This window comes from Xenopus tropicalis, chromosome 5 (genome assembly GCF_000004195.4).
Source record: "Xenopus tropicalis strain Nigerian chromosome 5, UCB_Xtro_10.0, whole genome shotgun sequence".
Classification (NCBI taxonomy): domain Eukaryota; kingdom Metazoa; phylum Chordata; class Amphibia; order Anura; family Pipidae; genus Xenopus; species Xenopus tropicalis.
Window position 1 is genome coordinate 57,998,963 of NC_030681.2, and position 26,816 is coordinate 58,025,778.

The 26,816-nt window shown below is 40.2% G+C and overlaps 2 protein-coding genes across 2 annotated transcripts; both read left to right on the plus strand.

The window, feature by feature from the left end:
- The first annotated feature begins 5,029 nt into the window (after nucleotides 1–5,029).
- exoc8 (exocyst complex component 8) lies at nucleotides 5,030–14,751 on the plus strand. Its single transcript, XM_002941595.5, has 3 exons — nucleotides 5,030–5,077; nucleotides 5,559–6,199; nucleotides 12,339–14,751. The coding sequence occupies exons 2-3, from the start codon at nucleotides 5,751–5,753 to the stop codon at nucleotides 13,948–13,950; spliced, it is 2,061 nt and encodes a 686-aa protein (XP_002941641.1). The 5' UTR covers nucleotides 5,030–5,077; nucleotides 5,559–5,750; the 3' UTR covers nucleotides 13,951–14,751.
- A 5,004-nt stretch (nucleotides 14,752–19,755) lies between these two features.
- sf3b5 (splicing factor 3b subunit 5) lies at nucleotides 19,756–20,333 on the plus strand. Its single transcript, NM_001016441.2, has one exon. The coding sequence runs from the start codon at nucleotides 19,758–19,760 to the stop codon at nucleotides 20,016–20,018; it is 261 nt and encodes an 86-aa protein (NP_001016441.1). The 5' UTR covers nucleotides 19,756–19,757; the 3' UTR covers nucleotides 20,019–20,333.
- The last annotated feature ends 6,483 nt before the right edge of the window (nucleotides 20,334–26,816 follow it).

A 26,816-nucleotide genomic window follows, 5' to 3' on the forward strand; every position in this document is an offset into this window, starting at 1 on the left:
GGGGTCATAAATTAGCCGGAATTAAAGACTCATTGGAGGAACTTCTGCAACAAGCCTCCAAGTTATTAAATGAAGCCGAAAACAAAAAGACATCCTTGCAGGATGAATTACAAAAAGCATAACAACAGCTGGATCTACAACAAAGACACATTATATTTCTGGCAAATAAGGCATGATCTGGAAAACTGTAGCTGTGCATGCAGATATCTCAAGAAATGGACAGTACTCATTCACAAACCAGGATACCCATTGCAAAAATATCTTACCTTTCTAAAATACAGCACTTTTTCTAATGTGATCCCATGTTTTTAAAGGGGTTCTTTCACAGAAAAACATGCTGTTTTCAAAATTAATCAGTTAATAGTACTCATTCAACAGAATCCTGCATTGAAAGCCAGTTTTCAAAAGATCAAAAATGTTTGTTTATATTTAATATTGAAATTTGATGGGGCTAGACATTTACTTCGTTTCTCAGGTGCCCTCAGTCATGTGAATTGCGCTTTGATAAACTTCAGCCACACTTTAATGAGCCCTATTAATTTTGAACAGACTAAAGGTCCTCATACACTATAAGATCCGCTCACTTGGCGATGTCGCCAAGCGAGCGGATCTTTACCCGATATCCCCACCTACGGGTGGGCGATATCGGGTAGCAACTTGCTTTAAAAAAAAATAATCAGGCCAAACGATCGGATTACATTTGCGGCCATGGGCAGTCGGTTCCGACTGGATTTTCTAACCTGGCCGATCGATATCTGGCCAATTTCAGGCCAGATATCGGTCGGCCAGGGTTGCTCGTTTCTTCCCATACACGGACCGATTAGCTGCCGAATCGGTCCAAGGGACCGATATCGGCGGCTTCTATCGGCCCGTGTATGGGGGCCTTAAGGGGAAGTTTTATCAAAATGTGAGCTTAGATCTTAATATATAAAAACTTGCCAACCTTCTATTCATTCCTATTGGATTTTTATATGTATTTATCAATAGATGAAAGTTAAAACTCACCATTTGAAAAATACACTTCTAAAAATCCAACAAGAAGGAGTAGGGCATAGGTGTGTTTTTATGTATTAAGCTCTACACTCACATTTGATAAATCTGCCCCTAAATGTTGATATTAATTTACAGTGTTTTTTTTAACAATAAAATAATTATTACAATTAGTTTTTTCATTTAGATAAACAATTAAGAAAACAAGAAAACAAATAACATCAATAAATGTGCCTTTATTTGCTGATGTATTTATTAAGAGGAGAAACCATTAATTAATATGGTTTTAGTGATTTTTCAATTAATTATGTTATAAGCATTTGTATCCAGCAACAAAAGAGATGCAAAAAAGTGGAAGAACTAATATAGGAAAGATCCACACCGATGAGGAGTGACGGAGCAGTGTGTGCATGAGGCAAAACTCATGTAAGTAGACTGATTTGGTGGTGCTTCCATGGGGAGATTAGTAGTCTCTGCTCATGCGGGCGCCAATCCCCCCCCGAAATGCCTTCCCACCGGGTGGTTCACATTATTGCCAGTGGGAAAGCATTTCAGGGAGATTAACAGCCCAAGATAGAGATTTATCGTCATATGATAAGTATACAGTGAGCTATTGCCTTTTATGTGGCACTAAGCAATTTGGGCCCAACAACAGAAATTATAATATTTAACTCTTGGGGTGATTTATATTGTGTCAAGCTAAGCAGCCAATCTTGGCCTACCTATTAGCAAACAGACGGTTTATCCCAGAAAATTACACATTTCTGGAAAGAACAGATTCTGGGGACTATCAAGTCACAGTGCTTTCCTAAAGTTATAGGTTTTTATCAAAATTTGTGAAGTTTTTAAAAAATCGCTTCAAAGCTTCCAGTCTATAGTATCTCCTACAGGTCATAAAGTAACCAAATAAAACACCATTGAACAGTTTGATGCCCAATAAGTATAGGTTTACCTAAGTATGTGGCATGTAGGGGCTCCAATGTGAACATACCCCCATATGATCTATCATTTCTGTAATTTCAGCTCTTGCAAAATCAACACATTTACATCATTATATGTGGGATAAAGCTAGTAAAAAGTACGTTCACCCCAGAAAGTCATATATTTTTGGAAAGTACACATTCCCCTGAATTCAAAATGGGTACCCCTGTCTTTCTACTCCAAAGTACCAAGCCGCAAAGCATTTCTAAAATTAGCAATTTTGATGACATTTCCAAAAATCCCCTCAAAGCTTCCACTTTGCAGCATCTTATCTCCCACATAGCGATCGCGTCTGCTGCTTGGGGGGGGTCGCGTCGCGTCGCAGGGCCGGTATGACATTATATAGCTTTAAGAAGGGGCTGGATGGATTCTTAGCAAGTGAGGGAATACAGGGTTATGGGAGATAGCTCTTAGTACAAGTTGATCCAGGGACTGGTCCGATTGCCATCTTGGAGTCAGGAAGGAATTTTTTCCCCTCTGCGGCAAATTAGAGAGGCTTCAGATGGGGTTTTTTGCCTTCCTCTGGATCAACTAGTAGTTAGGCAGGTTATATATAGGCATTATGGTTGAACGTGATGGACGTATGTCTATTTTCAACCCAACTTACTATGTTACTATGACAGCCCCCCTTGGCTCGTTGCCCAGGGGTCTGTCATCACTAAAAATCTTTATCTGCCAAACGATGTACGGCGCACGCCGTTGGCAGATAAAGCCTTTTCCTGCAACGCCGTACGTCGTTGGCAGGTAAAGGGTTAAATGACAAGGAAAACTCATTATTGAATTTACAGTGAGAACACAGTTTGCATGACACCTCCGGGTCCTGGTTGTGCAACCTCTTCCTTACAACCTTACTGTCCCAATAGTTCTGTCAGGGCCTAGCTGCTTACAGGTTGGAGTCAGGACCAAGGAGGAAGTTGGTGTACAGACTAGGCAGGAAATAATCCGGTTCGTGGTAATCAAGGGTTTAAGAAATAACAGTGTGCCTGCGCCACGACCCACGTGGCACCCATTGGTGCTGCCATTTTGGATGCGGCGCCAGAGAAGAGAGGAGTGCCATACTACAAATGTGCTGATAAAGCAATGTAAAGTCAATGTATGAAGTGTAGAAATTTTTGTAAACAGTTTTCACAAGATCACCCATTTCAAGCAAAGAAACAACCAAATCTGACCCTTATGATAACTATGCTGACTATAAACTTTGTTAAAGGAACAGTAACACAAAAGATGTTTTAAAGTAATTAAAATATAATGTACTGTTGCCCTGCACTAATAAAAGTTGTGTGTTTGCTTCAGAAAGACTACTATAGTTTATATAAATATGCTGCTGTGTAGGCAAGGGGGGCAGCCATTTAAGCTTGAAAAGGGAGAAAAGGCACAGATTACATAGCAGATAACAGATAAGCTCTGTAGGACACAATGGGAATCTAGACAACATATCTATTATCTGCTATGTAACTTGTGCCTTTTCTCCTTTTTAATTTGAATGGCTACCAGTAGATAATATATTGATTACTTTCTTTTTTTTCGGTGGTACTGTTCCTTTAATGGACATGTAGAGTCTATTTCACAGGCTAGAAGGTATTTTGGCCCTCACAGATGAGTCAGACCATGTTCTTATATAAGAAACTATCTGACCTGCTGAAAATTCTTCTTGGAATTCTGGCATGACTGGAAACCTACAAAAGTAAAAAGATATCTTACCCGCACACCCTGGCACTCTAGGCAGTGAAACTTGGTGCTCAAATGCCAGAGGGATTGGCACCCTCCCAAAATACAGCACAAAAAAAGGTAAGCACCAGCACTCAAGTTGAATCAAGCACGTTCGCAAATTTATTTGCGAACATGCAACGTTTCAGAGCCAAGCTCCTTTGTCAAGCAACAAGCTCCTTGACAAAGGCTCCGAAACGTTGCATGTTCGCAAATAAATTTCAACTTGAGTAATTTCACCTTTTTTAGCAAAACTGTAATAACACATAAAAAGACCCCAAAACCCCAAGAAATGTGTCCAAACTTTGAATAACCTGCCAAATTTTGTAAAATGAGAGTGGTATTAAGGGGGTGTGGTTGGAAAAATGGGTGTCGTCAAAAAATTTTTGCTGTGCTATGTGCTGCATTTGCCTACATGTGCCTGAACCTGAGCATATCTCATTTATTCGGGTGCAGGCACAGGTAGGACGCATTTACAGTAGCGGGCATATTTTCAGCTTGCCAAGAATACGCCATGTCTGACATCAGCCTAAAAACGAAATATGCTGAAGAAACAGTATAAAAAGCTGTGTAAAATAAATGGAGAAGTTTGCTGTCTGAACATTAGATTTTACGTTAGTTTTTTACACGGCGAAGCCTGGTGATGTGTGCTGAATTTGGTTGTCATATTTTTTTACACAGTAAGAGTTTCCCCCTTTTTGGAAAAAAAATATCAGCCTTACTACATTTTTATTGTTCTTCGTTAGTAATGTTTTCATCAATGTTTCATCATTTTAATGCACAAGGCCACCGACATACCAGCCAGATGGCAACCCTGAGCCATAACTCCCAACTGTCCCGATTTTAACCGCTCAAGCAGCAGTCCCAGATTCTTACTGAAAAGTCTCTAAAAAATTTGCTAAAAAATATACAAAGTTTCTCTAAATTAAACTAAATAAGTAGGCTTTTGGCAGAGAGCCAACAAAAGTTAAGCTACACCTGCACTGAGATACAATTGTAATTAATAAGCTAAACTGGGGCAACTGAGACTTGCAGCTTAAAGAATAAGTAAACCTTTTTTTTCGATTAATAAAATTACTCTAAACAGCTTCCCAGAATTCCCTACCTTTTTCCCTTTGTTCTTTCTGACCTGGTTCCTCTCTTTCCTTGTTCAGAGTGAAGCTCCGCCCCCACTCTTGTTCAGGTCTCTTATCAAGAAAAAAAAAACCCTGCTAATGCACAGACTGGCTCCTGCTGCCTCCAGACATGTGCAGAAGGCTCTCCAATTTGACTACAGGTAGTTGATGTAATGAGAGACCCAAACAGGAAGTGGGGGCGGAGCTTCACTCTGAACAAGGAAGGAGTGGAATGGATCATCTTGTAACTGAGGAACCAGGTCAGAAAGAAAAGAGGGACAAAGGTAGGCAATTCTGGGAAGCTGTTTAGAGTAATTTTATTAATAGAAAAAAAAGTTTACTTATTCTTTAAAAGGCAATTTCACCTTTTTTAGCAAAACTGTAATAACACATAAAACGAAACCCCAAGAAATGTGTTCAAATGCTGCGCTATGTGCAGCATTTCTATATGTCCCTCTATATTTTTCTAAAAGTTGGGGGGTATGTGCTATCCGCAGTGATGAAATGGATATAGCAGCTGGAGGTGGGGAGGTGGGGTTTAAAACCTGGTAACAACTGGACAAACTGGGGGAATTGAGTTGACATCAATGCTGGTGGCAAACCTAGTACAATACACTTGTTAACTGCTTTTTTTGCAAAGCTTTTAAGTTTTCCGTTAAAAGAAATAGTCACCCATTTTAAGTTTGTATACGTAAAGACAAATGAGACAAGATGATGTAAAATAAATCTTTATCACTACTAAGATTTTGCGCTTCAAATTCACAGCGGGCTTCCGTACAATAAGGAGAGAGGCGCAAGCGCAGTCTGAACGAAGAAAGACTGTGTTTTGTTGCTCCGCCTATCCTATACGCCCGGAAGCGTACATGCAATTTGTAGCCTTCATTATCTTGCTGACAGATTGAAACATTGTTTTGTGCGTTGTTTCTGTTGAACCGGTGCTTTATTTGGGTTATAAAAATGGCAGAAGGTGGTGGTTCGGTGCAACGATTGAGGCGGCAGCTGGAGTCTAGCAGCTTTCAAGCAGAACAGTATGTGAAACTGCTGTCACAGCAATCAGACGGGGATAGAGACCTGCAAGAGCACCGACAGCGCATTCAGAGCCTGGCAGATGAGACCGCTCAGAGTCTTAAACGTAATGTGTATCAGAACTACCGTCAGTTCATTGAAACTGCCAAAGAGATAAGTTATTTGGAAGGGGAGATGTACCAACTCAGCCACATTCTAACTGAGCAAAAAAGTATTATGGAGAGCGTCACCCAGGCCTTGCTTTATACAGACCGCTCTGAAGCCGCCCGGGAACTCCAGGCAGCGTTTCCTAAGGAAGCAGAAGAGGGAAAGGTCAGGAACCTTACAACTCTGCTGGAAAAGGTGGAGGGATGCAAAAACCTGCTGGAAACACCCGGGAGGTAAATATAAAGAGATTTACAATGTGTTATTGTAACTGTGGCGTCGCACTGTATAGCAGTAGTTGCTACAAGGGATGCCGCATGTAATTTGTATTAATGCAATGAAATGATGTGCTTGTTATACGAATATATTTTAATTTGACGTTTCAATGGAGTTTTTTTTATCTGAAGGCATAATAATGGCACATACTACGTGCTATTATTCAGGTTGTGGGGCACTAGTGTGACTTGTAATACTCTTATTATCATTGATTTAGCTTTGATTGTTAATCATTTGTATCTTGGTTGGTGGTTGAATAAATCACGTAAGCTCTTATCACTAACCATTTGTAACTGTTAATTGATTTTGTTGAAAAGTTTTGTCTGTATATGTAAGGGCTCTGGCACACGGGGAGATTAGTCGCCCGCAACAAATCTCATTTGTCACGGGCGACTAATCTCCCCGAGTTGCCATGACCCGCCATCTCACCGGCGAACATGTAAGTCGCCGGCGGGATGGCACACGCGGCGGCGCGATTTCCCGAAAACGTCTCGCGAGTCTTTTTCGGCGATTTCGGGAAATCGCGCCACCGCGTGTGCCATCCCGCCGGCGACTTACATGTTCGCCGGTGGGATGGCGGGTCATGGCAACTCGGGGAGATTAGTCGCCCGCGAACATGGAGTTTTGTCGCGGGCGACTAATTTCCCTGTGTGCCAGAGCCCTAAGCCATTTGGTCTTGTATTTGTATCTCTTAGAGATTATTATCACATATTTATAAATTGCCAACATATTCAGCAGAACTGTGCACTAAATGGGTAAATACATTGAATATACAGTTTTACATACAAAGCAGCCAATAACTTACACAAGATGCTGCAAAGAGCTTACTATATATGTGTATATAGTTACATAGAGTTGAAAAAAGACCATCAATGAAAAACATAGTAAGGTAACATAGTAAGTTGGGTTGAAAAAAAAAGACATACGTCCATCACGTTCAACCATAATGCCTATATATAACCTGCCTAACTTCTAGAGGAAGGCAAAAAACCCCATCTGAACCCAACCCAACATACTGTTCTTCAACTTTGGCTTCTTCTTCCGCTTCTTCTTCTTCTTTTTCTTAGCGCCCCCCATTTTCTAAACGCTACTCCTCCTACAGTTTTAGGGGTACAGCACCCAAACTCCCCACACTTCTTCGCCCTATAGCGGAGCAGGTTGCTTGTGCTTTTCTAAGCGATCCGGCCCTCCGTCTTTTTGCGGCGCTGCTCCGAACACCCCAATTTTCCCATTGACTTTGACAGGGAAGATTTTCAAACTGCTGCCACACTTACAGCTTTGAAGCTACACCCCCCAAACTTGAATAACATAATCATGGGGTCACCCCGAATGAAGCAGCAACATTTGTTGGATAACCCCAAAGTGGGAGGGGCCAACAACAGCCAATCAAATTTTAATCATTGACTTTAATGGAGAAATTGAAACTGCTGCCAATCTTACAGCTTTGAGGCTACACTCCCCAAACTTGAATCACATAGTCATGGGGTCAGCCTGAATGAAAATATGATAATTGTTGGATGCCCAAAAGTGGGTGGAGATGTGAACAGCCAATCAGATTTTACCTATTGACTTGGCAGAAATCCAACCTGCTGCCATTCTCACAGTAATAACACTGGGGTCCCCAAACTTTGCAGAGTTAGGCACCAGGTAACTGTGGTTCAAGGTAAGAAAAAGTGGGCGGAGCCACCAACAGCCAATCGGAGTTTACCTATTGACTCTAAATGGGAAAATTCAACCAATTTGATATCACCTATAGACTTCATATGTTTAAATTTAAACTGCAGCCATTCTTTAAATATTAATACTAAGGTCTCCAAACTTTGCAGAGCTAGTCACCTGGTAACTGCAGTTTAGCGGTGGGGAAAGTGGGTGGAGCCAACAACAGCCAATCAGATTTTACCTATTGATTTTCAATGGGAAATTCAACCTGCTGCCATTCTCACAGTATTAACACCAGGGTCACTAGGGAACTGCATTTTTAGGTTTTAAAAAGTGGGTGTAGCCACCGACAGCCAATCAGACTTCACCTATTGAAATTTTTTGGTTTATATTTAAAATGTTGCTTTGCTCACACTATTTATGTCAGGGTTCCCAAACAAGTGGGAGGAGCCACCAACAGCCAATCCATTTCCACCCATTAGATTTCATTGGTTTATATTTAAACTGATGCCATTATTTAAATATTAATTCCAGGGTTGTTAAAGTTTCCAGAGTTACTCACTGGGTATTTGCCATTCAAAGTTAGAAAAAAGTGGGCGGAGCCACCAACAGCCAATAACATTACACCTATTTACTTTCAATGGGGAAGTGTAAAATGCTGTCAGCCTCACAATTTGTATGCAGACACTATTAAACCCTGGGTACCCAAACTTTGCACGGTGGTTTTTACGACTTTTTATAGCCAGATATCGGTTGGGAAGGCCCGTCTGTAGTGCCCATACACGGGCCAATTAGCTGCCGAATCGGTCTAGGGGACCGATATCAGCAGCTAGAATCGGGCTGTGTATGGGGACCTTAAGGCACCAGGTAACTGCAGTTCAAGGTTGGGGAAAGTGGGTGGAGCCACCAACAGCCAATCCGATTTTACCTATTGACTTTCAATATGTAAAGACAACATGCTGCCATTCTCACAGTATTAACACCAAGCTCACTAGGGGCTGCATTTTTAGGTTTTAAAAAATTGGCGGAGCCACCAACAGCCAATCAATTTCCACCCATTAAATTTAATTGGTTTATATTTAAACTGATGCCATTATTTAATTTTCCCAATGACTTTGACAGGGCAGATTTTTTAAACTGCTGCCACTCTTACAGCTTTGAAGCTACACCCCCCAAACTTGAATAACATAATCATGGGGTGACCCCGAATGAAACAGCGACATTTGTTGGATGACCCAAAGTGGGAGGGCCAACAACAGCCAACCAAATTTCACCCATTGACTTTAATAGGGAGATTGGCAGCAGTTTCAATCTTACAGCTTTGAGGCTACACTCCCCAAACTTGAATCACATAGTCATGGATCCGGCCTGAATGAAAATATGATTATTAGTTGCCCAAAAGTGGGCGGAGCTGTGAACAGCCTATTAAATTTTATTGGTTTGATTCCAGGGTTCTCAAACTTTGCACAGTCACTGGGTGACTATGTATTCAAGTTTGGCCACTAACAGCCAATCAGATTTTACCTATTGACTTTCAATGGGGAAATCCAACCTGCTGCCTTTCTCGCAGTATTAACACTAAGGTCCCCAAACTTTTCACAGTTGGTCACTAGGGGACTACAGTTTTAGTTTTACGAAAAGAGTGTGGAGCCACCAACAGCCAATCAGATTTCACCTATTGAATTTTATTGGTTTGATGCCAGGGTTCCCAAAATTTGCAGTCAGTCACTGGGTGACTATGTATTTAAGGTTACAAAAAGTGGGCGGGGCAGCCAAAAGCCAATCGTATTTCTTTCACTGTTTTCAGTGGGGACATTTTAACTGCTGCCATTCTCACATGTTTAATATCAGGGTCAACAAACTTTGCAAAGTTTGTTACTGAGTGACCAAATTCCAAGTTTAGAAAAGTGGGCTGGGTCAACAACAGCCAATCAGATTTCACCTATAGACTTCATACGTTTAAATTTAAGCTGCTGCCATTCTTTAAATATTATTACTAAGGTCCCAAAACTTTGCAGTTCAGAGTTAGGAAAAGTGGGTGGAGCCACCAACAGCCAATCAAATTTTACCTATTGATTTTCATTGGGGAAATTCAACCTGCTGCCATTCTCACAGTATTAACACCAGGGTCACTAGGGGACTGCATTTTTAGGTTTTAAAAAGTTGTCGGAACCACCAACAGCCAATCAATTTCCACCCATTAAATTTAATTGGTTTATATTTAAACTGATGCCATTATTTAAGTATTAACTCCAGGGTTGTTAAACTTTCCAAAGTTAGTCACTGGGTATTTGCTGTTCAAAGTTTGGCTGTTGGTGGCTCCGCCCACTTTTCCTATCACATTTCACCTTTTTTCAATGGTGAAGTGTAAAATGCTGTCAGTCCCACAATTTTTATTGTAAAGTTGGACATTGCAAAGTTGGTCACTGGGGGACTGCAGTTCAAAAATAGGAAAAGTTGGTTGGGCCACTAACAGCCAATCAGATTTCATCCATTGAATTGCATTGGTTTAAATTTAAGCCACCAAGCACCAATCAGATGTCACTCGTTGACTTTCAGTGGGGAAATTTAAATTTCTGCCATTCAGACACTATTAAAACCAGGGTCCCCAAACTTTGTACAGTGGTTTTTACTATAAAACTGTGGTCCAAGTTTAGAAAAAGTGGGCGTAGATCAGATCAGATTTCATTCAGTTACTTAACTTTTTCAAACCAACAAGTGTGTTCTCAAACTTCCCTTTCTAGTTCACTTTTGGATTTTCTCCCACTTAATGCCAGGAAATGGCTATGTATGAAATAGCTTTAGTTCAGAATTATTATTTACAGAATCAAGCCAAATTATATTTAGCAGAAACATCCAATTTGAGCTTTAAAAGATTCATTGTTGGATTTCCTCCACTTTTCTCTTCTCTTCTATTTTATGAGTGATTTATAAAATGAACTCCAATATGTTTTTTTAGTGCACTGTTATGATTCATCAAACCCAAAAGATTTTCACCCAAGCATACCCTTTTGTTGTTATGGCATGCATAACATATAATGTATTATATATATATATATATATATATATATATATATAATACTATACAATTGTATCACCTATTTGTATCATAAACTCTTGTCATATTCATTTATATTATTGATTTTACTTGTTAAAAAATAAGGAGAAGCTTCTTTGATTTGGGAGTATCTGCATAACCTTCTACAGCTTGGCTGGTTCAGCACTGTTGTAATTAAACATCTCAAACTTTATGTAGTTTGGAAAGAGCATATTTTTCATTGTAATATTTTCACAGCAACATGGAAAATGAAGAAAGAGACAATTTGCAGTTTTAGCCTTGCCACAATGGCTACAACAGTGCTATCCAACTTCTGTGGTGCTGAGGGCCAGAATTTCTCTAGCATACATGGTGGAGGGCCGCTAATGAAAGCCAGTTTTGAACACTCCCCTTTTTTAAACCACGCCCACTTCAAACCACACCTATTTTATCACAATGGTGGTAGTGCAGCAAAAACACAAATGCTTGATCCTTACTGTGGGGATATCAACCGTCATTCATATGTGAAAGAATTATATTAAGTCATATTAAGATATACCCTTAAATCCATATGCCTCCTCTCCTGTGGATAGCACAGCAACCCCCAGCACATAATTACACAACTTAGGGACCATTTAATGGCTATTTCCAACTGCTAACAAACTCCTAGAACAAACCCCTGCCAGGTTCACCTCCCACAGGCAGCATAGGGCAGGCAGAGTACGCAGGCAGCACTCTGCCTGTCCTATGCTGCCTGTGTATGCCTTACTCTGCCTGTCCTATGCTGCCTGTGTGTGCCATACTCTGCCTGCCCTATGCTGCCTGTGTGTGCCATACTCTGCCTGCCCCACCTGTTTGTGTCATACCCTTCCTGCCCTATGCAGGATCATTGCATAGTGGATTCTTACCTGCATCGCCATATCGCTCTATTTCAAATTACCGGAAGCCAAGTTTTAGCAGGTATTTTCTAATAAAGCATTCAAAATAATAAATGGTGTGCTTTTCCTTTGAATAACTTTTCCTTTAAATAATAAACTGGGAGATGAGCAGGAGTAAGCCTGAGCTGAAACATTAGCAATAAAAATTAACTATTGAAATTTAAGCCTTGCAGAGTTATAGCTAAGTTTTTTTGGCTGCTGGGGTCAACAACCAGATAGCATTTTAAATTTGCAAGCTGGATAGAGGCAGAAGAGGAGGGCAAATAATTCAAAAACTGCAACAATTTAAGACCAGTTAAGAAGTGGTAGAATAGTAAGACATTGTATAACATACTAAAAATTCCACTGCCACATTAAAGTGCTGTTTATAATGTGCTGTAGATCTTTTATGCTTAATTTTTTATGAATTACCCTTAATGTCTTTTATTAAATAAAATGATTTTATTCTTTCTGTTCCCTCTGTAGGTATTTGGTTTATAATGGCGACCTAACAGAATTTGATGTTGACAATATGGTCCTTATTCAGAAAGTCCACGCCTTTTTAATGAATGATTGCTTGCTCATTGCTACCTCTGTGCCCAATCGCCGAGGGATTTATAAATATAATGCACTCCATAATTTAGATGACCTTGCTGTAGTTAATGTAAAGGAAAATCCCCCAATGAAAGACATGTTCAAAATACTCATGTTTCCTGAAAGTCGTATCTTCCAGGCAGAAAATGCAAAAATTAAAAAAGAGTGGCTGGAAATTCTGGAACAAACAAAAAAAAGTAAAGCTTTGAATGAAAAGCAAAAGCAACAAGAGGAAACAACCCCACAATTGCCTGTTGTACCAGAAATGCCTGCCAACCCATTCATTGATGAGGATGGGACATCTGATGAAGTAGAAGTAGATTTAACAATTGACTGGATCCAGGAGCTTCCGGAAGACTTAGATGTTTGTATAGCTCAAAGAAATTTTGAAGGGGCTGTTGATTTGCTTGATAAACTGAACAGCTATTTGGAAGATAAACCTCTAACACATCCTGTAAAAGAGCTGAAGTCCAAAGTTGATGAGCGGGTTCGACAGCTAACAGATGTGCTTGTTTTTGAACTTTCTCCAGATAGATCTCTGAGGGGTGGCCCAAAAGCAACTCGAAGAGCAGTCTCCCAACTTGTTAGATTAGGTCAGTCCACTAAGGCATGTGAGTTGTTTTTAAAAAACCAAGCAGCTGCCGTACAAACTGCCATACGTCAGCTTAGAATTGAAGGGGCCACTTTGCTCTATATTCATAAACTATGCAATGTATTTTTTACTAGTTTACTTGAAACTGCCAAGGAATTTGAAATGGATTTTGCTGAAAATAATGGTTGCTACTCTGCTTTTATTGTTTGGTCTCGGTTAGCCTTAAAGATGTTTGTAGATGCTTTTAGTAAGCAGGTATTTGACAGCAAGGAAAGTCTCTCTACTGCAGCTGAATGTGTTAAAGTAGCAAAGGAGCACTGTAAACAATTAAGTGAAATAGGTTTAGATCTCACCTTTATACTGCATGCACTGCTTGTAAAAGATATAAAAGCTGCTCTGCAGAGCTACAAAGATATTGTCATTGAAGCTACAAAACACCGTAACTCTGAGGAAATGTGGAGAAGAATGAACCTGATGACTCCTGAAGCACTTGGCAAGCTAAGAGAGGAAATGAAAAATTGTGGAATAAATAACTTTGACCAATATACTGGCGATGACTGTTGGGTTAATATTAGTTACACCATTGTTGCTTTCACAAAACAGACAATGGCCTTTTTAGAAGAAGCACTTAAATTATACTTTCCTGAGCTGCACATGGTGCTGCTTGAATGCTTGATGGAAATTATACTGGTTGCTATTCAGCATGTAGATTACAGTTTAAGATGTGAACAGGAATCTGAAAAGAAAGCCTTTATTAGACAGAATGCATCCTTTTTATATGAAAATGTTCTTGTGGTTGTGGAAAAGAGATTCGAAGAAGGTGTTGGAAAGCCAGCAAAACAACTGCAAGAATTAAGAAATTCCTCAAGATTGGTGCGTGTAAATCCTGAGAGTACAACTTCTGTTGTCTAATTTGCAATTTACTTATGGCGCATTTTGCTTTAAAAAAAATAACTTGTAAGCCCTTGCTTTTATTCATTGCATTGACATATATTTTTACAGGCCAAATATGTGAAATTATAAGTAATGGATTATAACAAAGGTGCCTCTGTAGCTTCTGGCCTTGCAAGAAGGTGCATCTTAAGCCAGTGGTACACTCAGCATTTGCTCTGTGTGCTAAAACATTGTCTTTTGTCCTATGTAAACTGACAGGACAAAAAGACCTGACGTGACAAAAAGTCATGCGAAATCCACTCTGTGCGAATGATAGTTTATCATACTTTTTTTCTGCCAGCATTTTTATGTCAGTGGAGGAAATGATGAGCACAAGCATTACTATACTGATAGTATGGAGAAAATGCATAAAAGGGAAGAATGCATTGTATAAATGTAGTAGAAATAAGGATTGTAACCATAATATACAAATGAACTCGTAGAAATAAAATGTTTATTAGGTAATTATTAGACTATTCGGGGTAATGCAGCGATACCCATAAAACAGCAAGCAATTACATAGTGAACCAGTTTTCTACTCTTATATCCATTCTATGTTGATTTAGAGAGCGAGCAAGCTAAAAGATCATGCTAAGAAAATTAGTTGAGTAAAATAACCAGTATTTGTAAGTACATTAAATTTAAAACCATTGGTTGAACACAGGGCTAAGATAATTGTGCTTAATTTATATTCTGATTTTTCCCTTTTATGAGAAAATGCTTTCACCTTTTCAGGCTGTTATGAGAAATAAATGTACAGATTACCTCTTTTGGAGCTTGTAAATTTGTGATAATCCTTGTATCGGTCTTTTAAATCCTTCTGATGACACAGATAACACAAAACTCTGCAGCCCATTCAATACCATCCAGGGTGTGGCATCCTTGCAGCAGGATCTTGACCAACTGGCAATCTGGGTGGCTAAGTGGCAGATGAGATTTAATGTGGATAAATGTAAGGTCATGCAGCTGCTAGGGCAAACAAGGCTTTGAGCTGTATTAAAAGGGGCATAGATTCAAAGGAGGAGGGGGTTATTCTTCCACTTTACAGTGTGCTGGTAAGGCCCCATCTAGAATATACTTTCAGTTTTGGTCTTCAGTGCACAAACAGGACATTATTGAATTAGAGAGGGTCCAAAGAAGGGCAACTAAGCTGGTAAAGGGTATGGAAAGTCTCGGTTATGACAAAAGGATAAAGGAAAGGCTGATAAAGAGTTAATCTCAAGCTACAGGTACACCTTCAGTTCTATCAACAGTACCCTTAAAGGACAATGAAAGGTTAATATAAATTAAAAGTAAGTCTAAAGGCATTCTTTTTAAGTACTTACTGCATATCTAAATTCCCAGATCCCTGCTTGCTTCTCTGAGATATGGTGCTGACAGCCTACAGCAGTGTGAAGACTACAGTGACATCACTGAAATATCTCTGTCCGTCCTGTAGGCTGCCAGCGGCTGCCTTCCTATTCTCTGAGCATGTGTGTAACTTGATCCTGTCTCCTGTTCTGAGCTACACATGCCCATCAGAAGCGGATCTGGCAGAGGGGAGGGAATGAAGGAAGGGAGAATACCTTTTTAGAGATGGCTGCCTGTTCTAGAAAATGTGAAGTAAGTGTGACTGAGTAAATATTTGATTAGGTGAGCCAAAAGTGTGGCGTTTTTACTAAACAATAGGAGGACTATTGGGCAGTATGCTTTTTAAATTTTGACTTGCATTCTCCTTTAAGTCTCCCCATATTTCTCCTGTTCAGATGATCAGAAGCTTCGTAGAAAAAAAAACTCTGTAAAGAAAATTCCCATAATGCCACGCTCCTGCACATGTGCAGCTAGTTAGACAATGAGGAAGCTTCCTGCTAATTGGCTCAGATTACAAATTGCTAAGGGCAGGAGGGAGTTCTTTGCATTCTTGAGGGAGGGGGGAGCAGGAGAGAGGAGAGAGCTACACAGACACTGTCACTGAAAAACAAAGAGACAAGAAATCCTGTTTCTTTTGAAAACGAACTCAGTGCAGAGTTTCTGTGAGTGCTTATGGCTGTATTTACATAGACCTTTCTGATAAAGCTTACTTAGTTTTTACCTCTCCTTCTCCTTTAAGGTTGTTTACACTAGGGAAGAGGCGCTTAAGGGGTGATATAATAACTATGTATAAATATATAACAGGATCGTATAATCCCTCTAATGCTTTATTTACCAGTAGGTCCTTCCAACTGATACAAGGGCACCCATTCCGATTTGAAGGAAGGAGGTTCTGTCTAAATATTCGTAAAGGATTTTTTACTGTAAGAGTGGTGAAGTTGTGGAATTCCCTCCCCAAATCAGTTGTACTGGCTGATACGTTAGATAGCTTCAAGAAGGGGTTTGAAGTGGTTTTTAAGCAAGTGAGGAAACACAGCTATTAGTACAAATGGACGTACATCTTTTTCAAGCTAACTTACTATGTTACTAACTATATATGTATGTATGTATGTTAAATGCAAAGACAATCAAGAACATGCCTTCACAGGAAATATTTATATTAAGCAGTGCTGCTGATAAATTTTTTTGTGTGTGTGTGTGAATTGTAATAGAGATTATAAAATACATATTAAAAACAGCATAAGGCTATGCAAGGTTTTAAGAATCCCGACTTAGTGAAATTGTTTCATACACAATTTTGTAATGATTCCGATTTCTACACATTTATAAGACATGCATGATTTTGTTCCTATATACTCCTGATTACTTTACTAATTGTGCCCTGTCTAAGCACATAACTTGGGACAAAATCCAATATGATCAGTAGAAGCCGTATTTCAAATAGGCATATCATATAGTTTAAAATTGTTTTGATTTCTTTAAATATAGCCCCGTTGTGCTACAGGCACATTTAGGTTTAGAATTGCACTAATATGTTAAGAAAATAAATACCTATGCACTAACACACATACTACTTTACTAAACAAAATGACTACTGACAGTCCTGAACAATACAAAATGCTAAATGTACCACAGTCAATAAAATGGTTAAATACTTAAGCTTTATTAAGGTGAAGTTTAAATACAATAGAGGTTCCTGAAGAGCTGCAGACTTTAGGTAAAAGTGAAACCCCATGGGCCTTGTAATGATTATCTTCAATGTAAAAGGATGTGTCCAGGCACTTCCAATGTTCTAGGCGAGACTCTTCTTTAAAGTCCTGGATGGGAAGCCCCAGAATAATCCTGCACAAGCTCTTATTTATTTAAGGTATAGAATCCCATATCTGGAAAACTCTTATGCAGAAAGCTCTGAATTATGGGAAGGCCATCTCCCATAGAGTTCATTTTAGGTAAATCTAATTTTCTTTTTTTTTATTATTTCTTTTTTCTGTGTAATAATAAACACCATGTACTTAATCCTAACAAATTTGTGTAAATCCATATTGATGAATTAATGTTTAAATTATTTTATGCTGACAAAGTCTGGTGATCCAAATTACAGAAGGATTGTTGTATACATAGAGGACCTATCAGAACAAACTAATAATCCATCCCATTTTTCTGTATTCTTCTTAACAATAAATAAGAAGCAGGTTCTTGGTTGTATGTGATAGTTCTCATTCATCCAGGTTGTGGTATATCTATATTATCAAATCAACTGGACTTGCTATATTTTTTTCAGCTAGTTATCTGACTGGATTTCTCAATTCAGAATGACTTGTACAAAGATATTTCTGGAATTAAATACCCTGGGTTTCAGGCTTTAAATATTCCACAATAGTCAAAGAACACACAGCTTTGGCAGTGATAAGGAATAAATTCTGTGTGTGCAGATTTATTCTGATGTCATGTTAGCTGTGGAGGGTAGATTTACTAAAACTCTTAACATTGTGCTTTTTTTTTTTTTAAATTTGAATAAACTCGTTTCCATTAATGTCTTACGTCTGAACTGAAAAGATCTTGTGTGGTGAATAGTCCCGCAACTTTTTCAAATTGTTGCACAAAGAAACAGCCTCAAAAGTGTTACACCTCTAAAGTTTGAAAGCAAAATAAGGATCCTTCAGGGAAGGGGTGTCACGGTGAGGTACTGTGATCTAATCAATGACTGCTCACCAGTAACCACAATTGCAAGAGAAAATAACTTCTTTATTTAAACTAGAAAAACTCCTAACTGAAAACTTCAACTGGCAAGTCCCCAGTCACCGGTTTCTTTTCTTGAGTTCCTCTTATTGGCCTCCATTGGCTGTTGGAATTCACAGACCCCTTCGCTCTGAGGATAGCCATCATGACACAATGCTGGATCTATTTATAAATACCTTGTACTGACTGCAACTGAAGTAAAACTATATACATAAACAGTCAGTCCCCGCTACTGGCATGGGGCACCTGTCTCAACGGACATCTGCCATTGACTTCTACATGATCTTGGCAAGTTTAACTGGAAATTCTTAGATTTGTATTTTTAGTCATTTTGAAACAGTAAATCTCAGAAAAGGCGCAACTTTAATTTCTGCAAATTTTAGCAGAACTCTTTACTGTTGAGCTATTTTCCTCAGATTTTAAGGTAATTTTTTTTCTCCTTTTCCTTTCCTTTTTCTTTTTTTTATTTTATTACTTTATTTAGTTTGTTAACAATATTGCTTGCCTACTTTCCACTTGTGCAATTTAAAGGACATGTAAACCATACATTTTCCTACCATATATATATAAGTTGGGCACCCAAACAACTCCATTTGTACTGCATATATCCCCTGTGTTTGTCAGCACCATTACATATCCCTAAAGCAAATAGTGTCTTTTACCTGGCAGCCATTTTCCTTCTGACATCATCAGTGACATTTACATCTGCAAACAGCTCATGTGCACTACAAAGTTCATGCAATGAAGAATGCTGCCTTACGCAGGCACAACTTACTTTGATCAAACGCACAAATTTCCCCCATGTGTAACAGACCTAAAATGATTCAACAAGCTTGAATTACTTTAAAGCACATTTATTACCTACTTCAGTTCTAACTTTTTCTTTCAAGCAAAAATAATTTTTCTTTAATAGATCTTTGCTTGTTACAAGAGGAATATACTGATAGGTCAATTTAACCCTTCGGTGTTTAACCCTGTGAAAAGCCTCTCCAAGTTATTATGTGCCAGAAATGCCCTTATACTGCCAAAGTTTACATGTCTAAAATGGGTAGTGTCTTAGTTGCTCCCTTAGGGCTCTAACATCACTTTAATGTATGCATTTACAAACACATGCTGAATGCAAAAAATTAAAAACTGTGCGCACAAAATATTTTTTGTGTACATAACTGAGAAGAAATTAGAGGGGACATTGAACCCTTGCCTTTATATAACTTTAATAAATCGCAAGACTGTGTGCTAAAATCACGGATATTATCACTTTAAAGGTAAAGGTTGGAAGGCGAGTAATCTATATGCCGCTGGGTATTGTTTCATGTGTTAACATGTTGCGGAGGTTACTATTCAAAAAATGGTTTATTCCTATAGAATTGACCCAACTGCAACCACTTTATATTTTTCCATACAGCTTTCCGCCTGTTCTCTCCCTGTGTCCCACAACTGAGCATGCAGGGAGTTTCGATTTCGCTTGAAATAGGCGGGCCAATCGCTGAAGCGAAAATGAGCAAAACACTACAAAATTACGAAACTTTATTTATTTTAGTCGGCGTCGATATATTGGTCACTCCCGGAAGCAACGTAACTTCCGGCTGCTGTAACACGCTGACTTCTTTTGTCCTCCGGAAGCCAAAGGCGCTACCGCTGCATATCATAACACCAAGTCGTGTACAGTGAGCTTGCTGTTAGCGCTTGCCATCGCCATGACAGACCGATATACTATTCACAGCCAACTGGAGCATCTGCAGTCCAAGTATATCGGCACGGGCCATGCGGATACTACTAAGTGGGAGTGGCTGGTGAACCAGCACAGAGACTCTTACTGCTCCTACATGGGCCACTTTGATCTGCTCAATTACTTTGCCGTGGCTGAGAACGAAAGTAAAGCACGGGTACGTTTTAACCTGATGGAGAAGATGCTGCAGCCGTGTGGGCCCCCAGCTGATAAGCCCGACGACTCTTAAGCGTGGCGATGGTTTCTTCTCTGAGGCTGCCTGTTATGGAGTTCTTGGAGTCGATCAAACTTATCGCCGTTCGTCTTAAAGTTTCCGGGACTTAAGCAAGAGATTCCCGCCTAATCAACAGGCGTGTATCATAAAGCAGGACTGTGCTAATTCTAAATGGAGTTTCTGAATTCCAGGAGTCCGTGATAAAGTACTTTGAGGACGTTTGTGCATTTGCCTGAAGTCTCTTCGAAATCCTTGTACGACTAATCTAGGCTTTTCTTTCAACTGCTTATCACTTGTAATAAAACAATCAACTCTTGTTGAATCCTTGTACAACATACCCTTGTTAGTTTTTTAATTGTTCACTGTGGTTCACTTATTAGATTAATAAGTATGTAAAATGTTATTGTCAGGGTGCTATGTTTGGTGTTCTTGAAGAGAATCTAGCTGCCCATCCCCCCCCCCACCCAAAAAAAAAAAAAAAACTGGAAAAGGTAAACGTAGTCAGGGTGCTTTTAGTAGCCAGCAACCCTAGGGTCAGTTGCAATTAGGCTTCATAATTGTTTTTTTTTATATAGCTTTTTGTTGAGTTGCTTTCAGTTTTCATATTCTTACATCTATCTGGTTGCTATTATTTACCCTAGGCAGTGGTTTGAACTGGAATATGAATAGGAGAAAGCCTGCATAGACAGGGGAAAAAAAACCAACCATTGCCACACAGATCAATGGTTTTTGTCTGGCAGTGTTAGTGACCCCATTTTAAAGACGGAAAGAGGCAGAAGAGAAAAGCATGTAATTTAAAAAAAAAAAAAATATGAAAATCAATTGCAAAGTTGCTGGGAATAGGGCATTTAATACCATACTAAAAGTTAATTTAATGGTAAACCACCACTTAAATACCCTACATTTAAAACTGTGACTGGAAGACACTGCATTTGGGGATTAATATCAATATCTCTGGAACTATAGCAGAAGTAAGTATAACAATGTTTTAATATAAACAGGGTTACTAAATGTTTACGTCACCAATGATCAGATGTTATTGAACTGTAACTGTTCATCATAATGACAACTTTGCTGTCCTCGGTCAGACTGCGCGTATGCCGTTGTTATAATTCGATCACAGCGTGTATGGCCACCTATATACTTGTGCACCAGATCTAACTCTACTGTGCATGCTCAAACGTTGGGATGCCTGGTAATATAAATTATTGACTTAGTAATAGGGGTTTTGTTGTTTACCAGAAGCTTCAGTTGAGGGGTTTGCTCAGCCCTGTGTCCATGGCATCCCACTATGTCTTTTGCCCCTATCTTGTCTGGGACTCTCTCAATCTTTTCAGAAGTGCAGAAAATGTGTTTTTAATGCAAAATGTACCTCATGTATGCAGTGATGGGCAGATGACATTCATGTTGATTACTGCATGTATGGGCAGTAGTGGGCCATCAATATTTTCTCCATAGGTGGTGGGTTTTTTTGAGGGGGAGGGGAGAAAATGCCATGTTGTGACAACCCAGTTGTCTGTCATCATTCCATGTGTGTCTAAAATACAGAGTTTAGACAAGCAGACAACATATAGGTGGAACATAATGAAAATACAGGGAAGCTTTGCTTTCCCAAAAAGAGACCAACTGCAATATCTATAAGAATATATACCCATATAAAAAGTTAGACAATTAAAGTTTTTTGTAGTTTAAACATGAAACCCAAAACCCTTAGGTTGTGTATCATGGGCATGGGCAATAGGTTCTCCATTCTGGCATATACACAAGATTTTGGGGTGATACAAAACTTGCCTTAAAGGAGAAGGAAAGGCTAATAAAGAGTTAATCTCAAGCTGCAGGCATACCTTCAGTTCCCTCAGTAGTGCCCTTAAGTCTCCCCATATTTCACCTGTTCAGATGATGAGAAGCCAAACAGGAAGAAAAACGCTGAGCTCTGTAAAGAAAGTTCCCATAATGCCTCACTTCTGCACCGAGACCCAGACCAAGTGAACATGCTCAGTTTGTAAGACTATGGGGCACATTTACTAACCCACGAACGGGCCGAATGCGTCCGATTGCGTTTTTTTCATAATGATCGGTATTTTGCGATTTTTTTTTCAGAAATTATCGCGACTTTTTCGTTACCAATACGATTTGCGCGAAAAAACGTGAGTTTTTCATAGCCATTCCAAAAGTTGTGCAAAATCTGGCGATTTTTTCGTAGAGTTAAAACTTGCGCAAAACGTTGCGCCTTTTAAGTTTTAACGCTACGAAAAAGGCGCGACTTTTCGCGCAAGTTTTAACACTACGAAAAACTCGCGTTTTTTCGCGCAAATTGTATTGGTAACGAAAAAGTCGCGATAATTTCCGAAAAGTCGCAAAGGCGCCGAAAAAGTCGCAAAATGTTCGTTTTCCAATCAGAATTTTTTCAATTCGGATTCGAATTCGTGTCTTAGTAAATCAGCCCCTATGTGTTAGCTTTGTGCTGATTGGCTAAGATCCACATTCCTAAGGGGGGAGTGAGTTCTTAGCATTCTTGAGGGAGGGGGGAGCAGGAAAGTGGAAAGAGCAGAGAACTGTGTGTCTCTGGCACATGAATTACAGACACACCAAATTGTTATATAGTAGAAACCACTGTTCAAAGATTGGGGACCAACAATACTCCACATTTTTGCCTATAGAACCCTACTGCAAAAACATTAATGAAACAATGTTGCATGGTGACTGAACATAGGGCATCTATGTATAAAATGTATAAAAAAGCGAACATTTAGACTACTGAATGCATCTTTTTTTTTTCCTTTGTGTCTGTAAGTGTGAACACTTTCAATAAACAAGCAATTGTTTAAAAAAAAAAAAAATGGATAAAATCTGATTGGCTGTTAGTGACCCAACCCACTTTTCCTATTTTTGAGTGTGGGGACTCAGGTACAAAAATTGTGGGACTGCCAACATTTTACACTTCGCCATTGAAAGTAAATAGGTGATATGTGATTGACTGTTGCTGGCTCCACCCACTTGTACTAACTTTGAATGGCAAAATGACTAACTTTGGAAAGTTTAACAACCCTGGAATAAGTATATCAGTTTAAATATAAACCAATGAAATTTAATGGGTGGAAATGGATTGGCTGTTGGTGGCTCCACCCACTTTTTCTAATCCTGAAAATGTGGTCAGCCAGTGACTGACTGTGCAAAGTTTGGGAACCCTGGCATCAAACCAATTAGAGTCATTGGTAGTGATGGGCGAAAAGTTTCGCCAGGCATGGATTCGCGGCGAATTTCCGCGTTTCGCCATTGGCGGATTGTTTCGCGAAACGGATGAAAAATTTCGCCGCGGAAAAATTCGCCGCACGTCCAAAAATTGTCGCGGCGTCAAAAAAGAATAGTCGCGGGCGACGAAACAAGAGCCGCGCGACAAAACAAGAGCCGCGCGACGAAACAAGAGTCGCGCGACGAAACAAGAGCCGCGCGACGAAACAAGAGCCGTGGGCGACGAAACAAGAGCCGCGCGACGAAACAAGAGCCGCGGGCGACGAAACAAGAGCCGCGGGCGACGAAACAAGAGCCGCGCGACGAAACAAGAGCCGCGCGATGAAACAAGAGCCGCGGGCGACGAAACAAGAGCCGCGCGACGAAACAAGAGCCGCGCGACGAAACAAGAGCCGCGCGACGAAACAAGAGCCGTGCGCGACAAAATAATAGCCGCGGGCGACAATTTTTTTTGTCGCACGACATTTTTGCCGCTTCGCGAATTTTTCGCCGTTTCGCGGATCTTTTCAAAGATTCGCGAATTTTTCGGCGAAGCGAAACGGAACAGATTCGCTCATCACTAGTCATTGGGGGTAATTTGATTGGCTGTTGTTGGCCCCTCCCACTTAGGGTCATCCAACAAATGTCGCTGTTTCATTCGGGGTGACCCTATGTTATTCAAGTTTGGGGGGTGTTGTTTCGAAGCTGTAAGAGTGACAGCAGTTTGAAAATCTTCCCTGTCAAAGTCAATGGGAAAATTGAGGTGTTCAGAGCGGCGCCACAAAAAGACGGGGGGCGGGATCGCTTAGAAAAGCACAAGCAACCTGCTCCGCTATAGGGCGAAGAAGTGTGGAGAGTTTGGGTGTTGTACCCCTTAAACTGTAGGAGCAGTATGTTGGGTTTTTCAACCCAACATAATAACAATAGTGTAGGTAAAGTTTCTTTTGCTCAACTTCTTTTACACAAAAGGATAGGAAAGGATTTAGCATTATTTCTTAGGGCGACAGTTCTCCTGAAGGATATCTGTGTCTCTTTACTCGGATTTTGTTATTGATTGTAAGGGATGTGGGGGACCCCCTACATGATGATGGTTCCTCAAAATTGTAATTAACTTGTAAGCATCACTGTGTACAAACCTTATCCGCGCTTCTAAATGAAATGAATGAAAGCATCACTGCTCATTCATAGATTTGGTTAAAAAGTGGGGGTTTTCGGTAACATATCTTATTATTTATCCCCATTTCTATCTATTCAGAATTATTTTCTTATAACCTATACAATGTACAATAAGTGATTAGTTGTAACTGTAAAAAATTGGTTCTGAAAATGCTGTTATAATTTTTCTCAAAAGCAATAGTTTTGACCAGCAGGTGGTGCTATTTAGTCAGTGACACACTATAAAAGCTTTGAAAGTATATTATACAGAAAAAAATAATTAAGAAGGAGATCCCTATTATATCCAACTCTATACGGTATAGTGATATGCTGTTTTTCACTTTGTTTTGTTATATATGGTTATATTGTATGTAAATAATTGGTATCTTTAGTCCCAGAACAGCTTGAGTAGAGAAGGCAACAACCTAGGACCCACGTTTTGACATATCTGATTCCAGCTCTGTGCTTTCAAAACCAGGTTGCTTCAGTTTGGGAAGGAAGAGTGTGTCTGAGCAGGTTGGAGCAGAGCTAGTTATCTAAAGAGTTTAACTTGGGTGGAAAAGCAGTTTAGTACACTGCAGCAGATCCAGTATGCAGAAGGGTATACAGGGTGCTCCAGGGGCTATTTATGGCAGAACTAAAAAGGCTGACACCAAACCTGAAAATTGTGTGCCCCCCCTTATATCCTTTTAGCCATATGTCTTATTCAAAGTGGCCTGTAAATGTATGAATATCTCAGAGGGGCATTAAAGGAGAAGGAAAGGCTAGTAAAGAGGTAATCTCAAGCTGCAGGCATACCTTCAGTTGTCTCAATAGTGCCCTTAAGGCTGATGCCACACGCGGCGTAGGGCTGATTTTTTCGGCAAGCGGAAAAACGCTTGCCGAAAAATCAGCCCTACGCCTCCTACTTGTGCCTGCACCCGAATGAATGAGATACGCTCGGGTGCAGGCACATGTAGCCGATATACGCATGAAAACGCGAGACTTTGCATTCTCCCGCGTTTTCATGCGTATATCGGCTACATGTGCCTGCACCCGAGCGTATCCCATTCATTCGGGTGCAGGCACAAGTAGGAGGCGTAGGGCTGAATTTTCGGCAAGCGTTTATCCGCTTGCCGAAAAAATCAGCCCTACGCCGCGTGTGGCATCAGCCTAAGTCTCCCCATGTTTCACCTGTTCAGATGATGAGAAGCCAAACAGGAAGAAAAAAGCTGAGCTGTGTAAAGAAAGTTCCCATGACGCCTCACTCCTGCACAGACACCCAGACGAAGTGAACATGCTCAGTTAGTTAGACTATGAGTCAGCATCCTGCTGATTGGCTCAGATCCACATTCCTAAGGGGGGGGGGGGTGAGTTCTTAGCATTCTTGAGGAGGAGCAGGAAAGAGCAGGAAGCAGAAAGCTGTGTGTCTCTGGCAGAGGAAAACTTACACAACTAATCTTTTTTCAGAGAAGTCAGTGCAGCAAGCACTCACAGAAACACTGTACTGAGTCCTCTATCAAAAGAAACACAGGATTTCTTGTCTCCTTTTTTGTAAATACGTTGTTAGGGTATCTGACTTCCTCTCTCAGAAGAATCCTTCATTCCCGGGGCCAGAGTCTGCGCAGCTCTCCTCTCTGCCCTCTCCTGCTCCCCCTCCCGTAAGAATTCATAAAACCCACTCCCCCCACCCTTAGGAATGTGTGATCTGAGCTATGCGGGGTAGACCACAAACAGGAAGCTATGAACACCAAGCTAAAATGGCAGCCTGGATAGATGTTTGGCTGGAGATGAGGAGAACAGGATGTCCTCTAGGGTTACTGTAGTTATGGTGGGGGAAAGCGTGTGGATGTTAGGGTTATGCATGGAGCCCAATTGCAGGCAGCCGGCACCGGAGTACAGAGGGCTGCCTAATAGAGCTAAGTGGCATGAGGGTTAGCAGCACAGCAGCAAGTATCTATAGAGTTGTATCTGTTGGCCCAATGCTCTTTCTTGCAGGTCTGGGTGTGTGGGGAACTGGTGACCAAATATAAGGTCACTGAGTTTTTTAAAACCCAGGCAATAGATGTAGTCCTGTAGTTCCTGCAGGTGGGGTAGGAGCGACTTGGCTCAGAGTGGGAGCTGGGATGAGAGAAGCGGCCATGGGTGGTTCAGGATTTTCAGGGCTGTGGTCCATGCTTTGTGCGAGTGAATAAGGTGTTCAGTAGAGTGGTCATATCTGAGTGGTGTCTGTAGGGGTAAGTACCTAGGCCTTCTATTGAGTGGAGAATGGATGCTTGGAGTTCTGTGTTAGTATTGTAAGGATTGGGAGAGAGGCATCAATGTATGTAGTAAATTTGGGAGGCTAGAAAGTAAAAATAGAAGTGTGACAGGGCCAAAACCCAATTTGCTTTTAGTCTCTCGCAGGAAATCTGAGGGTACTGTTGGCCCAAATAAATGGAGTATTAT

Coding starts and splice junctions, on each gene's coding strand:
- exoc8 (XM_002941595.5), top strand. CDS start 5,751: ATGGCAGAAGGTGGTGGTTCGGTGCAACGATTGAGGCGGCAGCTGGAG. Junction 6,200..12,338: donor CTGCTGGAAACACCCGGGAG/GTAAATATAAAG, acceptor TTCCCTCTGTAG/GTATTTGGTTTATAATGGCG.
- sf3b5 (NM_001016441.2), top strand. CDS start 19,758: ATGACAGACCGATATACTATTCACAGCCAACTGGAGCATCTGCAGTCC.